The sequence below is a fragment of the Aplysia californica genome, unplaced genomic scaffold, assembly GCF_000002075.1.
Source record: "Aplysia californica isolate F4 #8 unplaced genomic scaffold, AplCal3.0 scaffold00302, whole genome shotgun sequence".
Classification (NCBI taxonomy): Eukaryota; Metazoa; Mollusca; class Gastropoda; order Aplysiida; family Aplysiidae; genus Aplysia; species Aplysia californica.
This window is the reverse complement of record NW_004797572.1, coordinates 824,829-840,464: the sequence shown is the minus strand read 5'-3', so window position 1 is coordinate 840,464 and position 15,636 is coordinate 824,829. Positions and strand designations below refer to the sequence as shown.

Below are 15,636 nucleotides of genomic sequence, written 5' to 3'. Positions count from 1 at the left end.
TGCAGCGCCATCTGAAGCAAAGAGCATACTTCCTGCGGACACTTTTTAGGCTGAGTGGCCCATCTTGTCTTGTACTATCTTTGAAACCAACCTATGCAAAAACAAAGCAAATAGGACAAATCTCTAGAAATTGAATACAATTTACTCACGTATTTTCCTCATTCTCAAATCTTGGCACAAATGTAGGTCATTCAGACACGTAATCACTACAAACTTGGGAAACCCCTGAGGGAAAAAAAGAGAAGGCGTAAAAATGAAACTGTCAATTCCTTTGAAGGTCTCGACATGACAACAACAACAGTTTGTAAGATCTATGACCGGCAGTACGCCTACTCATTTTTCAAATAATCTATTTGCAGCACATGAAAAAGATCTTGGTTTTAGTTTTAGTAAGTGTTTTACGGCACTTGCAACACAATAAGGTCATATAAGTGTCGAAGATTAGAGGGGTTACAAGAGAGTAACAACCACAAAAAAGAAGGAGGGGAGATAAGGACGACAGATGTTTGATAGGAAAGAAGAAAAGCAAACCACACCACAGCACCAGTCAACCACCCACAAAAAGATCTTAATACAGTCGAAATTGTCCAAGACAGCTGCCCACTGTCCAGGAGAAAAGTGGTTGTCTTAGACAGGCGGATGTATTGGACAGTGTCATTTTACTGTAAAAAACGCAAGAGGGGAATCAGGAAGTGGCCGTTTGTACAGTTAACAAACACTCTTTGACAGATGGCCATTAGAGCATGTTCAACTGTGTTTATGTGACACATGAAAAATCTTTCTTTCTTAGAATTATGTTTTAATTCTTTTTTTTTAAGTCGGTAAGTTCAAACACCTTAAAGTACGAACCTTATCAGGAAATAGATAGGGATAACAAAGTATTCGATTTTCTAACTCAAACAAAAGAGTGAGGAACCCATCTTAAACGATGGTTACTCAAACTGGATTCATTATTATTAAGAGAGATTCTCCTTAGTTTGCCAAGCAACAATCATGATTACTGGCATGTGTCACAATTTCATCCTCATGTTGCAGCCACAATCCCAATATAATACTTTTTTAGCCTAAAAATTGATTACGCCCACCATTCCAACAAAGAAAAACCTGTGGGGGAAAAAAAACAGGATTTGTCAATAATAATGAAAACAAAGCCCATAAGTCAATTGTAACTTTTACCAAACATTTTCATTCACCATCTGTTTATCCATCAAAACTGCAACCTCCCCCCCCCCCCCCACCCCTTCCCCAGTCCATAATAATAATCCCAACTCCCCATCTGTTCATCCATCAAAACTGCAGTCCCCACCCATCCCCCCCCCCCCTCCCAAACTCCCCTTTCACCTTCCCCATAATCCTGCCCACCTGTTCATCTATCAAAGCTGCAATGTGCTTGGCCGCGGGTCTCTTCTTCACCACCGTCCCCCCTGCACTCTCCACGATGCTGCTGAGCTCACAGACAGGAGGCACTGTGCTGGGGCTGATGTAAAAAGTAAGACCCTTTGGGGATGAGATGAAGGGAAAGTTAGAGAACGTGGAGGAAGAGAGGCAATTGTTTTAGAGAGAGTTTTACGATACACATGCAATACAATTAGGTCATATCGGTGCTGAAGATTTGAGGTGTAACAAGAGAGTAACAAACACAAAGAAGGAGGAGAGATTAGAGGTGTTACAAGAGAGTATTTGTAAACACAAGAAAGAGGAAAAGACTGAAGGTGTTACAATTACAAGAGAGCAAATAACACCAAAAAAAGAGGAGACATGAGGAAAATTTCTACTTCCAACTCCTTTTTTTTTTTTGTGAGAGTTTTACGACACTTGCAACACAATAAGGTCATATAAGTGCCAAAGATTAGAGGTGTTACAAGAGAGTTACAAACATGATAAAAAAGGAGAAGAGATCAGGACGATAGATGTTTCATAGGAAAGAAGAAGCAGCAAACCACACAAGAGCACCCGCCAACCACCCACTTACAAACTTACAAGAGAGTAACAAACACAAAAAAGAAGAAAGAGAGAAAAGAATCATTTCTATCCCCCCTCTTAAAATGAATTTACCACACCTTTCATGCACACATCCTGGTCACTCAAATGTGGCCCCACAGAGAGTGGAGAACTTTTATGTGCTTAGTAGGTCTACCAAGTCCTGAATAAACAGCTCAAGTACTTTTACCACACACAGATAGAGACAGTTTTAGTTTTAGTCGAGTTTTTACGGCGCTTGCAACTGCATAAGGTCATATGAGCACCAAGGGGTGGACGTCAACAGAGAAGTCCATACAGGGAATCAGACTTACTCTGCTCGCTTCTCTAGCTTCAACAGCACAAAGTCTGCTTCTACTATCAAGGCTCCCCGGAAATAGCGGGTCACAAGAGAGTGACAAACATACAAAAGAAGAGGAGGAAAAATGACGATAGTAAGGATTAGAAAAGAAAAAGCAGGGATAGAGATAGACCATGTTCTATTCATTCCATATCCTGATAACCCAAATCGTAGACTGACCTGAAATAACGGCTTTGCACTCGACCTCCGCAGAGATTCGGACAAATCACATCCGAGAGCGGCCTCTCCTCTCTCATCCTTGAGGGCATACCGCGATTCTTCTGTTGACGGAAAGGGAAAGTTTAAACTCTCAGAGCTTGTACAACACCTGATACAACCACAACACATAATTACTTCTTGGAATTTTATCCAACCCTGAAAAGGTTTGAGAGAAAAATCAGAGGGTAGGAGTCGTAGTTGTTGTTAACGATCCAGTAGCATCTGATCGTTAATTCTTCTGCATGATGTCATTCTGTAATAGCTCCATGCATGTCTGTTCTAATTGTTGTCTTGAGGACTAGAGGCAGTTAGGTGAGTGGGGAAGCTTGGGGAAAAAACATCCCCTCATATCGGTTAGTTTTCAAAAAAAGAACAGATGATGTTCCACTGTCTCTGAGGGTAGTCACATTGTGGGAAGGCATCAGACTGCTTTACTCCAATTCGGTTGAGATGTAGATTGAGGGGTACATGTTGTGTTCTAAGTTGGAAGATTAAGGAATGAGAGGGTAGGAGTCAAAACCTTTAACTTAAGTTATTTGCACGATTAAGAAATCTTTCACTCAATGGGGGGCATATTTAAACCCATGTCACGTTAACAACAAATAAAAGTACACCTGTTATATTATACAAAATCTTACCAAAAAAAAGAGTTTATCTGTGCGGGTAAAAGATGCAAATTGACACAATAATGATCCTTTACTTTAGAGCAGTGACAAATGAAGACAGATACACAGAAGCATGCAAGGGAAAGAAAAAGTAGGAGCTACCAGTGTCACTCTCCAACCGACCGCAATTAAACAAAGTGAAGGTAAAATTAGGAAACACAATCTTTTAACAAATGCAGAGCTGCAAACTTTTCAAAACGAAAAAAGCAGATTTAACAAGAATATTCAATTACCTCTTTTAGAAAAAAAGGAAAGGTCACAATTGCTCACCAACACACATAAGTTCAATCAGAACTTCGCGTAAATAGAATTAAGCTACAACCCCCCTCCAAATGTATACACTTTGTAAGTGCCCATGAGAAACAGTTGAATCCCCATGTATTCCACAGCCTACCACATACAGCTTCAGAAAACAACCTTTTTCCCCAGTGAGGTCAGACAAAGAAAAAAAACTTCATTGTATAGGACTCCAATTCACTCTGTGGTACTGAATCCAAGAGCAAAAGCTGTATCAACAAATTATCCTTCCAACCTCTCCCACAAAAAAAAACGAAAAAAAACCGCACCTAGAAACCTGTCCTGTGTCGCACTGTCCTCCAGCCAGTCCCTGGTGACGACATGACGGCAGCAGTTGATGGCCACAAAAAACTTGATGGTGCGAGCGAGGCTAGGACAGACCAGATGGGTACAGTGCCGTGGGTTGGTCACGACCGTACCTCCCAGCATCTTCACAATCTGAGCGAAACAATAAAAAAGAAGTTTTTTACAACTTAGCATAAGGCTATGGTTAGAATAAGCATAATGTGTATTGCTCTTTAGAGCATGTAATTACGAGTATATAACTCAAGAGGTCTTGTAATTGAATTCCTGCATGTGGTTGAATGATGCATCTGATGTGATAAGTGCCTTTTGTCAGCTTTACTTCACTGTACATGTTGAATTTTTAATGAGAGTAATATATAACTCAGATTTTCTATGTATACCCGCATGTGTTTTTACAGCCAAGAAAAATTTCCCTCTGGGATTATAAAGTCTTATCTTGTCTTATCTTAAAACAAAAGTTTTTTAGTTTTACTAAGAGTTTTGCAGCACTTGCAAGACAAATACGACATATGAGTGCTGGAGATTAAAGGTGATACCACCGAGTAGCATAAAAAGAAAAGAAGGGCAAAAGATAAGAATGATAGTTGATAGTTTCAAGTTTCTAACAATGACCCTTTTTCCAAAAAAACTCTCTCAACAAAAGAGAAATGTACTTACATTCTCCAGCTTTGACACCTGTGACTTGGGGTAAAGAGTAAACATGACCTTTGGCCCTCCTGTCTCGACTTCAGGGGCAGGGGCAGAGCAATCCACTCTGTGAGGGTCAACGAAGGAAGATATAGCAGTCATATATTATGTGAGTAAGAAACCAGGTAAGAGATTTTCTTTTGGTCAGAACACAATGTTTTATGTCACTGTTGTATTGTAATGTAAACCGATCAGACCCTTGTACTTTAATCGCAGTTGAGCATTATATAAATGTCATTTATTATTATCGTTATTATTTTATTAATAGAAATTAGCTTCAATATAAAATTATCATGCAACAGGTTATAACTTTCTCAACGTACAACAGAGTCTGCTGAAACCAAATATCTGTGGGACCGCCTGATTTTCTTTTGGTTTCGAGAGGTTCAAATTGAAATGACTGTGGAGAGCTGAAAGTCAGGCGTGCCATGTTTGCAGCAATTTTCATTTTTTGAGTTCCTTCTCATCTACTTCTTTCAGTAACTGCAATTTGAACTGCAGGTTGAGCGTAATGTGCTTCCTCTTCAACATCGTGAGCATGCATAATCTGCCGAACAGCACAAAGAACAGGTGAAAGGGAAGTCTATACAGAACTAAGAAAGAAAGCCCCAATGCCAGTGATGTTGATTTAAGCGGACTCCACTGTATTTTATAATGATAATTCATAAGTTTTTGAATGAACACCTTTCATCATCAAGCTACAAATTTCCAACAAAAGAAGAGGGAGGGAGCAAGGGAGAGGAAGAGAGACAGAGAGAGAGATGATAACTTACTTCTGCCTCTTGGGAGGAGAGGGACCATTTGTGCACGTGTTTTCTTGTCCCGAGGCAGAGATGACCGTTGGACTGCACTTCTGAAATAGAAGGGAAACATTTACACAATAAAACAGAAGCGGGAAGAGATGATTATCTTGACTGGAATCTAGCACAACCATACTTCTGAAATGGGAACACATATAGACAAATGGGAAGACTAACCTTAACCATATCGTCGGTGTCCGACTCTTAAAAAATGTCACATTCCGTGAACGAATGTCAAACTCAAAGAGGAGATAAGAGATGAGTCACTATAACGATAAACATAGACACACTTGTGCATGGACACCTTGCAAAATAATATCGCTATCAATAGTGAGACCTAAAGACCTCGGTTCACACATTGCCCAGCCGTAAAAAGATGCTGTTAATATTTCACTGGCTTGGCTAAACAGTAAGAGAAAAAAAACATGAACAAACCTTCCAAGTTTCCTTCGTGATTTTTATTGGGCTCTTCCATCCACCTAGTTAAAAAAAAAAAACATTCAAAAATAAAATTTGCTGTATAATAAAGTATTTAGGATCTCAGGATATGTGATGTATGCTGACAAAATTAGGTCTTTCTCAGATTTTGGTCCTAAGGAAATAGGTATATCAAATGTATAGGATGATTTTGCACAATTTAGTAGTATGAAATGATAAAAGACATGTTAATAAACTTGAAAAAATGGCTATGGTAGAAAACCTACAATTTTGATCCCTAATTCGATTTTAAGTCGCTATTTCCATTCCCAGATTTTATCAATATGCCACACATCACATACAGAAAACAGGCAAACCAAGGACTAAAACAAAAATGTTAAGCAGTTAACAGTGCATTTATGACTAAAATTAAACTTTTTTTTTTCTGACATGAGGGGTTGTACAGAAGTAAAAAATAGTTGCTTGATTATGTTGCATATATTATATATGTAATCCATAACAAAATTTAAAAACCCAAAGAAATGAACATATTTGACCTCACCATACACAGAAAATGAGGATATATCAAACACATAAGCCCACCAAAGCCAGTTGAACAGAAAATAAATAAGATGATTTCTTTTTTTTTTCATAGCGCAGAACAGTATTTTACTCTTTGAATTATCTACAATCTGTCAATGGTAGCATAAGCATAAACTGTTATTAGAACCCAACAAATTAAATGATCTAAATTGTCACCTTGTGTCAATGGTGGTGTAAAACATATATCTATAAATATATATTATATTTGTGAAAGTTCGTCACTTTGGTCGTCTAAAACTTCCAAATCACTTATCTTTCTAATTTGAAAAAATTAACGGTGGTTCAGAATCATTTAAAGGGTGCGCAGTTATATTAAGGAGTCTGAAGTCACTGTAGTTTAATATTAAGTTTTTCATTAGTTTCGTTTAGATCTAGTTCTGAGAAAGTCTGTCTTCTACAACGCCATTGTAAACAAGTGAGACTTCCGTTCACACGCAGTGCGCACTGGTCCAACAATGACTTAACGATCGATTCTTTTCAGTCCATTCATTGAACAGGGTACCCAGCTAGTACAACTATAATTTTATTGACATCAATTTACCCATCAAATGTGTAACTCTAGTAAGGTCCATGTAGAACTCTCTCCCCTGACCAACTTGAAGATAGCGCACGTGAACAGGTAGTCGAAGAGCGTCCATGTGTCCGAGGACAAGGTCAGACAGCCACTGCACATTCACCACCGCAATCCTCCATTCTTTCGCTTTTTCAAACTTCATGCCCCCCGGCCTGGAGAGAAAAAAAACACAGAAAAAATTACAACTAGAAGGGAGGATGTGAAGAACAATGTGTAGTCTCTCTCTCAATACTGAAATTGAAGAGAATCAGACAGTGACATAGAAACTGCTCAGAAAAACACTGAGAATTAGATAGAATCGGATAATAACACTGAACATGAAAAGAATTGGATAGTAACACTGAAAGTGAAAAGAATCGGATAATAACACTGAAAATGAACAGAATTAGATAATAACACTGAAAGTGAAGAGAATTAGATAATAACACTGAAAGTGAAGTGAAATAAGACAATGTGTTGTCTCTCTCAGCACTGAAAGTGGAGGGGAATCATAAGCAGCCACTTCGTCCTCAACAACAAGTTCACTGGTGTCCGAGTGGTCAGGTTACGGATCACAAAAAATTGACGAGAGCCTGCTTCCACCACGACGCGGCACATATTGTCTGTGACGATATGCTATTGTGTACCATAGAACATTGATGTAACTTCTGTGTTATGTTACGTTTGCACTGTCTGAGCCTGAGCAATTGTACACAAATTTCACGATAAATATCAACAAAAGTAGTACAAGAAGGAGAACACTTGAAGACCTCAGAGGAAAAACCACGTTAGTCACAGGAAAAAAAATATACGGGACAACTGCCCCTCTTTCACATCTGCCTTCCTTTCCATGCACAACCAGTTTAAATATGTCACTACAACATGACAACAGCTGTTTCTGACAGAACTTGCTTTAGTACCGATTTACGAAACGGAACAGGTCAAACAAAAGACTGAAACAGACAAAAAGCAAAAAATAGAAAATGGAGACTTATGCAATTTTCCCCCTGTATTCTTCATTCGTTTCTACGCTACTGTATGCACTATATGCTTCCCATGAAGTAGATTTAGTTTCAGAATGCTATCAAGTCTACAGAGGTAATAATATTCATGAGTGCATCGCAATACTTGTTTAGTTTTAGTAAAGATTTTACGGCGCTCGCAACTGCATAAGGTCATATTAGCGCCTCGCAATACTTGTCCCTCCATCCATTCCATCAAATTCGCCATTTTTCTTCTGGACAGATCCTTGACCATATCCGTCAATTAGGAACAAAAATCACATCACTAACGAGTTTGTAAATGATAATCATTGTCCCATGTATCACAATAGACAACAGCCACCATGGACAGAGACTCACTTTTTACAGATGAGGGCAGAGTTGTGATGAGTCATGTAGCCGGTATACTTCGCTCCGATAGCGTTGATCATCTGCTTCAGTCGCATCCTTTCTTCTCCATCAAAATTAGTGACACTGATCATCTTGAAAAAACAAACATTTTGTTTAGCTGCAAGTAAACAATCCTAATTTCTTCTTTTTTTTAAAGAAACCAACAAAAACAAATGTTTCACAACTTTATAAAGAAGATATAAAACAGTTTGCTTAGCAGCAAGTAAAAATCATCATTTCTTTCAAAAGAGAGTAAACAAACATAAATAATGTTCTTCAACAAAGAGAGAATATAAGACTTTATTCAGTCCTGTGAACCCTGCAGGAAATCTGCCAGTTAGGCCCTTCTCAACTTTCTCATACCCGTATCTTTTGTCACTGTCATATGATCCCACCAACACGATTTACACTTGCTAAAAGTCAACATTTTAAAAGGGGGAAAAAATTTATCAGAGGTCACCAAGTATGGAGGAACCTTGAAAAAGAAGCGATTCAATAAGTTCTCCCAATCCTGCACAATGGGGATGCTACTGCTGAGAGCTGTATCACAGACATTCAGATTTCCCAAACCTAGCAATTTGCCTTCAAGTGTTCAAAAAGGCAATTTGTAGAAAAGAAAAGATAGAAAGGGTTCTGTTCTCCAATTAGAAAAATAAATATTCAACAACAGCCAAATACCAACTTACAGGAAAATCTATTTCAGCCAGAAACCCACCTCCTAAATTATCTAAATTGTGTTGATGGGGGTGCAAAAAAAAACACCTGTTTAAAACCCCCCAAAAAATCAGCCAGTAACAAAAGCAAGCAAAGCGTTCTCTCAGGTACGTTACAACCTACCTGATTAAAACCCGGTTTCTCTGAATTAAACGACAACGGAAGATGAAGAGCTTGCCACGGGGGAGACATTTTCTTCTGCATCAGGCAATCGTTCAACCAGAACGCCGACACCACTCGCTTACCTTCCTTCAAGGCCTGAAATAGACAGTTACAAAAACCCAAATGAACAAAGACAGTTACAAAACCAAAATGAACAAAGACAGTTACAAAACCAAAATGAACAAAGACAGTTACAAAACAAAAGCTTTCAGACAAGTACAGCATTTACCCATGCTGTTTTTGTTATCTACCTCTAGAAACTGGAGGGTTTTATCCTTCTGTCTATCGTCACATACAGAAAAATAAAGAATACATTCAATCTGCTTAATACGAATTCAAACTTCCATAACAGCTTTAATTTTGCAAACAAAATGGCCATCGACTCATTAAAGGACATTTGACTAAATAAAATTAAAAAACAATCAAAACAAAGCATTCATCGAGAACAGCAGATCATTCAGCCCTTATGTGCCAGGCTCAAGCAAGAAAAAATAAAATTTTCAATTCTTTAGAACTTTAAAAGGATTTAAAGAGGAGAATGTATCATCAGGTCTGTTTTATTCAAATATCTCATCAAGCAAACAAACTTCTTCAACTCATCTTAAATTTGAGAATTTTTTTTTTACACTTAAAAGACAGAAACCCAATATCAGCCACTTCTCACAGCGGTAATTGTTAAGGCTTTTTATGTCATTTCCCCTATTTTTTTTAAACCTCAAGAACAAAAATACATTGAAATTACACAGGTCTAGACAGCACACAGGTGAAGAAGAGGAACAAGAAAAAAATTACCGTTTTGAAAACATCCGACTTTCTATTTGCACACAAAACGTGAGTAATTCGAGGACAATAGGACGTCTCCACTTGCCCACCAAACTGTTCAATCACCTGGAACATAGAGGGAACATTCTTAGCCGTCATCTTGTTGTGTCCTAATATTTTAATTCTTTTTACAGCATAATCTATCAGCACCTGAAAATGGATATACAATTTAACATGACACCTTGTGTTGCAAAGTCAGCAGGACGTGGAAATCTTTCTTATCTACAAATTCGTCATGTACGGGCCTTGAAAATAAAGAATATACATACACACATAAGAAAAAATTCAAGGCCTGAAAATCTGTTTACTACGTTCGTGTTTCACTACGTGCATGCTACACTGTATTTAAATACCATGTAGAAATAATAAAACCAAAAAATTATTGAAAAGCCTTTTTTACTTCAAACGTTTCACAAATGCATTTAGAATGCAACTGGAATAGCCTTTTTAAAGCTTGTTGAAATTCTAACTCTATTATATCACTTTCATAAATGCATTTAGAATACAACTGGAACAGCCTTTTTAAAGCTTGTCGAAAATTCCAACTCTATTATATCACTTTCACAAATGCATTTAGAATACAACTGGAACAGCCTTTTTAAAGCTTGTTGAAAATTCCAACTCTATTATATCACTTTCACAAATGCATTTAGAATACAACTGGAACAGCCTTTTTAAAACTTGTTGAAAATTCCAACTCTATTCTATCACTCACCGTTTTCCATGAAGAAATTTCATCTGAGCCTAGTATGTTGTGATAATCAATAATGCAAAACACACATCCCAGAAGGCAAAACTCTGAAGGAACTGAAACAACGAAAAAACATTTGAAATGTGGGGTCAAAATAGAGTTCAAATCTTTATTAACACAAGCATAACTATGAGCAACACATTTACATTTGTTAGTTTTAGTAAGGTTTTACAGCACTCGTAACTGTTTACGGTCATATGAGCGCAAGGGGTAGATGTCAACAGAGAAGTCCAAACGGGGAATCAGGCTTACTCTGCTCACTTCTCTAGCTTCAACAGCACAAACTCTGCTTCGACTATCAAGCCACCCCAAAAATAGCAGTTCACAAGAGAGTCATGACCAGCCAAGTAAAAATTACTTATGAAATCAATTATTCGAGTTGTGGGACTTTAACTCCACGAATACCAAAAGATTGGGGAATGTGGGGAAAGTTGTGTGCGACTCCAGCCGACAGCATTTCATCTTCTTAATCCTACATTTACTCAATTCAACTTTTTTGTCTTGCTACATTCTCTCTTCCATCTCTACAGCTACATCTGTCTCCATCTTGTAATGGCAACATCCATGTAAGTCCTATCATCCATTCTCTCATTACTGTGCACGCATTCTAATTCTAATATCGCATATATACTCGATTCATTATGGGTAGCTTCATAGGTTAAAGCTAACAATTATACTATATCGCCAGCCGGTTGAGTAATCTCACCCCAATCGCTAACAGCATCTTTTCTTTCGGCATCATCTTCATCATCCAATCTTTCTCCCGAATGCAGAAAAAAACCTCTCCAAAGGTCACTTTACCCCCCCCCCTCCCCCCTCCCCCTTTCAGGAACCTTACTAAAAGTCCAGGTTGTAAAAAAAACTTATCTAAATTATATGTGGATGGGGAAGTAAAACACTACTACAATTGAGAAACAAACGTGAAAATACCATTTTCTTTCGGGTCATGTCCATAGTAGGTGGGGCCTGATTGCGACTGGGCGGGGGTGGAGCTTGCTGTGTGGGAGGCGACGGGAGCCGGCTGAGACGTCTGCGGTGGTGCAACAGCCCGAGGCGGGAAGGGATATTCTGGCGGGGGTGGTCGAGCCTGGGGAGGCATGCCCATTCCAACCATTGGAACCATCTAAAACAAGTATAGTTTCGAAATTTACATGAAGCCTTTTTTTTAATGACATTTGGCCATACAGTATCAATAGACACAATTTGAGAGCAGCTGACAAAGAGTTTCAACTCGGAACATATTCGACGAAGAAAAGTCTCAGGAAAAACATCAGATTCCTCTTTATATTCCTTAAAGATTTAGCCACAAAGGCTCTCATAGTTCACAATAAATATTTTTTAAATACTATACCTATGAAACACATAGTGTAATAGTAGTAAAATAAATTGTTATGAAAATTTGAGATAAATAAAAGAAGACAACTAAATACACTCATTTTCAATTTCTACCCTTGACAGCAAGTCAATTCCACCATTCTTAATTAATACTCTTGGCAGTAAGCTTAATTCCATCATTCTTAATTAATACTCTTGACAGCAAGCTGAATTCCCTCATTTTTAACTTCTACTCTTGACAGCAAGCTTAATTCCACCATTCTTAATTAATACTCTTGGCAGCAAGCTTAATTCCATCATTCTTAATTAATACTCTTGGCAGCAAGCTGAATTCCCTCATTTTAAACTTCTACTCTTGACAGCAAGCTTAATTCCCACATTTTGACAAGTTACCTTTGGGGATGCAGTGGGCACAGACGCTCTCAGCTGTACACCTGGGGCTGGGGGAGTAGCGCGGTTGGTGATGTTTCGGAGGGTGTTGCGGATATTGTTGCCGTCCATCCTCAGCTGAAGAGCCATGGTCGAGACAGGAGAGGGGATTCTCACACCGCTGGCTGCCCCGGGCGAGCCCATGGAGTGCGACGGGACCGGCCGTTCGGGCGTGGTGGGCTCAGAGGAGTTCTTGCCATGAATCCTGCTTGTGATCTTCCTGGCCAGGGCTTCTTTAGCATTCGGTGTATCCGGACGAGCCAGCTCCAATCTGAACAAGAAAAACCATCACTCAATTTTCCTCAAAACCAAAACCAAAAGTAGGGGGCACACTTAGACCAGACAGAGGTGGGCAAACTTTTTCAACACAGGACCACGTCACAGTTTTTTAGTTTTAGTAAGAGTTTTACGGCACTTGCAACACAATAAGGTCATATAAGTACCGAAGATTAGAGGTGTTACAAGAGAGTTATAAACATTTTAAAAAAGGAAGGGAGATAACGTCGATGGTTGTTTAAAAGGAAAGAAGGAGCAAACCACACCAGAGCACCCGCCAACCACCCACATATCACAGTTTGTGATGTGTTGAGGAGCATAAATGCACACACATATATATATACATCAAATAAACACCTTGATAAAAAAATCACTACAGAAAGAGCTGAGATATTCTATCAATGACAGCCACTAATGCAGATAGCACTATTTGATAATAAGCTCGCGAGTACTCCGACTCTTAAGACAGACTTGCACTAGTTACAATCGTATGTAACAAGAAATTATTTATTCAGGCTGAGTCCATGCTTATTCACCATTTACTTATCAGTGAAGAAAGTATAGAGTTAAGATGAATTTATTATTGAAAATAATCTTAAATATTTCTAAAAGCTGGAGAAAGTCCCATACACACTATTATTTATCTGAATGAAGAGCAGATTTTTAAAAAATAAACAACACAGTAATTCAAATGTTTGTTTGTGACCTGTTCACTAATGCAGGGGTGAGAGAGGCAATTGTGATGATGATGATGATGATGATGATGATGATGATGATGATGATGATGATGATGATGATGATTGTAATATATCTCTGCAATATCTGTTACATGAGCAATAACTGTGTTTGGTTCACTATCGCTAATTACCGTAGTTATGTCTCCTAGTTTGAATCCATTAATTTAGCACTCTTCAGGATGAGCAATTAAAGTTATGATTCAGTAGTGTCACAAACATCAAACAAGGTCGGTTGCTGTTTTCAGTGTACGATTGTTGTGCTAGACTATCCATGTGTATATAACTTATTATGATGTATCACAATTATGATGATGAATTCAGTCTTTACCTGTCATCTCCTATCTGCTGCTTAGAAACAGGAGAGGGCAAAAAGCCCATGGTCTGATTCCCCAGATTTACATCCATGGGTTCTGGGAGGGGCAGAGTTTCCGCAGCAGTAACGACTGGAGGTGCTGCTGGAACAACTGGCTCTGGCTCTGGCTCTGGCTCTGGCTCAGGCTTGGGGTACTCGATGAGACGAGGGTGGAAGAGAGTCTCATCTTCTCTCTCTCCTTTTGTGATGGAGTCCACGACCCAGTCGGGTGTGACAATTTTCACCTTTTCAGAATGGTCAAGTGCTGCCACATATTTATTCTGAAACAATAACAATGCATTGTAAGTAAAGTAATTATTGCAAAAAGGAAAATGTTACACGCAACCAAGAAGAGATATCAACAGTAAATTCATTCCAAAAAAGTTGTTGCAAAAAACTGGACTTCATAGTCAATACACAATAAACACCCAAAAAATGTGCTCACAATCAGAATTTCATTTAACACTTCTGTCTACATCTCTTATATCCCTAGAAAAATACATACAAAAACTACAGAGGCGCCCTTCAACATGTCAAACAAAAATGAAATTTTACATAGAAAGGAATATCTTCATATTCATAATTTACCAAACCCAATTAATCATGTGCAAGTTAAGAAAACCAAGTAACCCTCCTCCAAACTTTCCGCACACACATTTCTCACTCATATATGTGCACTCAATAAATTCAAGCTATTCATAGTAGACCTGCAACAAAAAAACTCTCCAACCGACCTATGGGTTTCATTCTCAATATCATTCACAGATCCGGTTTTGAGATTCAAAATATTTCCTCAGCTTCAGCAAGCCCGCGAGGAGCAATACTAGAAAACGTAGAATACATATTTTCTGATACATGGAAACCAACTGCCTAACTCAGACCCTGAAAAGCGTACTAAATGTTTTTCTACATAATGGTATGAAATTACATCGTGTACTTATATCCACAAAGAGTCAATAGTCAGTACAAAAAGCACAAACAAATGTGAACATTTTGCTGCTCCAGCTCACTCACCCCTTCACTGGCAGCAGTAATCAAGTGAGTAACTTTATCGTCCAGGTGAAGCTGACACTTCCCACCATGGTATGTTATCATGCACCACAGCGATTCCGCGTCTTCTTTTGACAGCTGAAAAGGATTGAGTTGACAGCATACATGAAAAATAAAATATCTGTTTAAATTCATCCATCCACATACTATTTTTAACCACGGGCTAAATCTTACAAACAACGATTTTATGGATGATTTTTAAAAATTGTTATTAACAATATCTCATTTATTCAGTTCTATTAAAAAGTTTTATGGCACTTAAGAAGAAGCAAACCACACCAAAGCACCCACCAACCACCTACATAAAAAAAATTCAGCACAGCATTCAAGAGCAACATCTCAAAAGAACATTTGTGTACTTTATTTCAAAGAAAAGACACTGAGACTCACCTCAAACGGGCAAGCAACAATGTCGGAAAAAATCCTCCCTTCTAAAGCAAAAGCCTCTTTCCTGAGAAAGCGTCAAGGATAACAATATATGAAAGTACAGAATAAATCCAACTCCCTGTGTCAACTTTTCCTCTATCACCCTCTCCCTTTTTGTCAAACAATAACTGGTTGTAGAAAAATAAGACAACTCAATAACAAACTTAAACTTCCTAAAAACAAAGCAATACTCAGGAAAATAAACTGAAACAAACATCAAGCAGTACCTCCATTTCCCATATGAACAACAGCATCAATGCAACATATCAACAACAAACTGAGTTCAATTGTTCTCAGCCCAGAACGCAAAATTTTTCAAGAGAG

At 38.3% G+C, this 15,636-nt stretch overlaps 1 protein-coding gene across 1 annotated transcript in view; it reads right to left on the bottom strand.

Annotated features, from left to right (window-relative positions):
- Positions 1-15,636, bottom strand: part of LOC101850258 (PAX-interacting protein 1) — a gene marked incomplete at its 5' end in the record, with an annotated part of 24,725 nt that overhangs the window by 2,334 nt on the left and 6,755 nt on the right. The window contains 15 exon segments of the mRNA XM_035970661.1: positions 150-225; positions 1,363-1,497; positions 2,501-2,601; positions 3,771-3,939; positions 4,465-4,561; positions 5,268-5,347; positions 5,730-5,773; positions 6,856-7,040; positions 8,229-8,350; positions 9,096-9,230; positions 9,927-10,022; positions 10,672-10,763; positions 11,638-11,830; positions 12,436-12,742; positions 13,813-14,117. Of these exon segments, the coding sequence (XP_035826554.1) occupies positions 150-225; positions 1,363-1,497; positions 2,501-2,601; positions 3,771-3,939; positions 4,465-4,561; positions 5,268-5,347; positions 5,730-5,773; positions 6,856-7,040; positions 8,229-8,350; positions 9,096-9,230; positions 9,927-10,022; positions 10,672-10,763; positions 11,638-11,830; positions 12,436-12,742; positions 13,813-14,117 (2,137 nt within the window).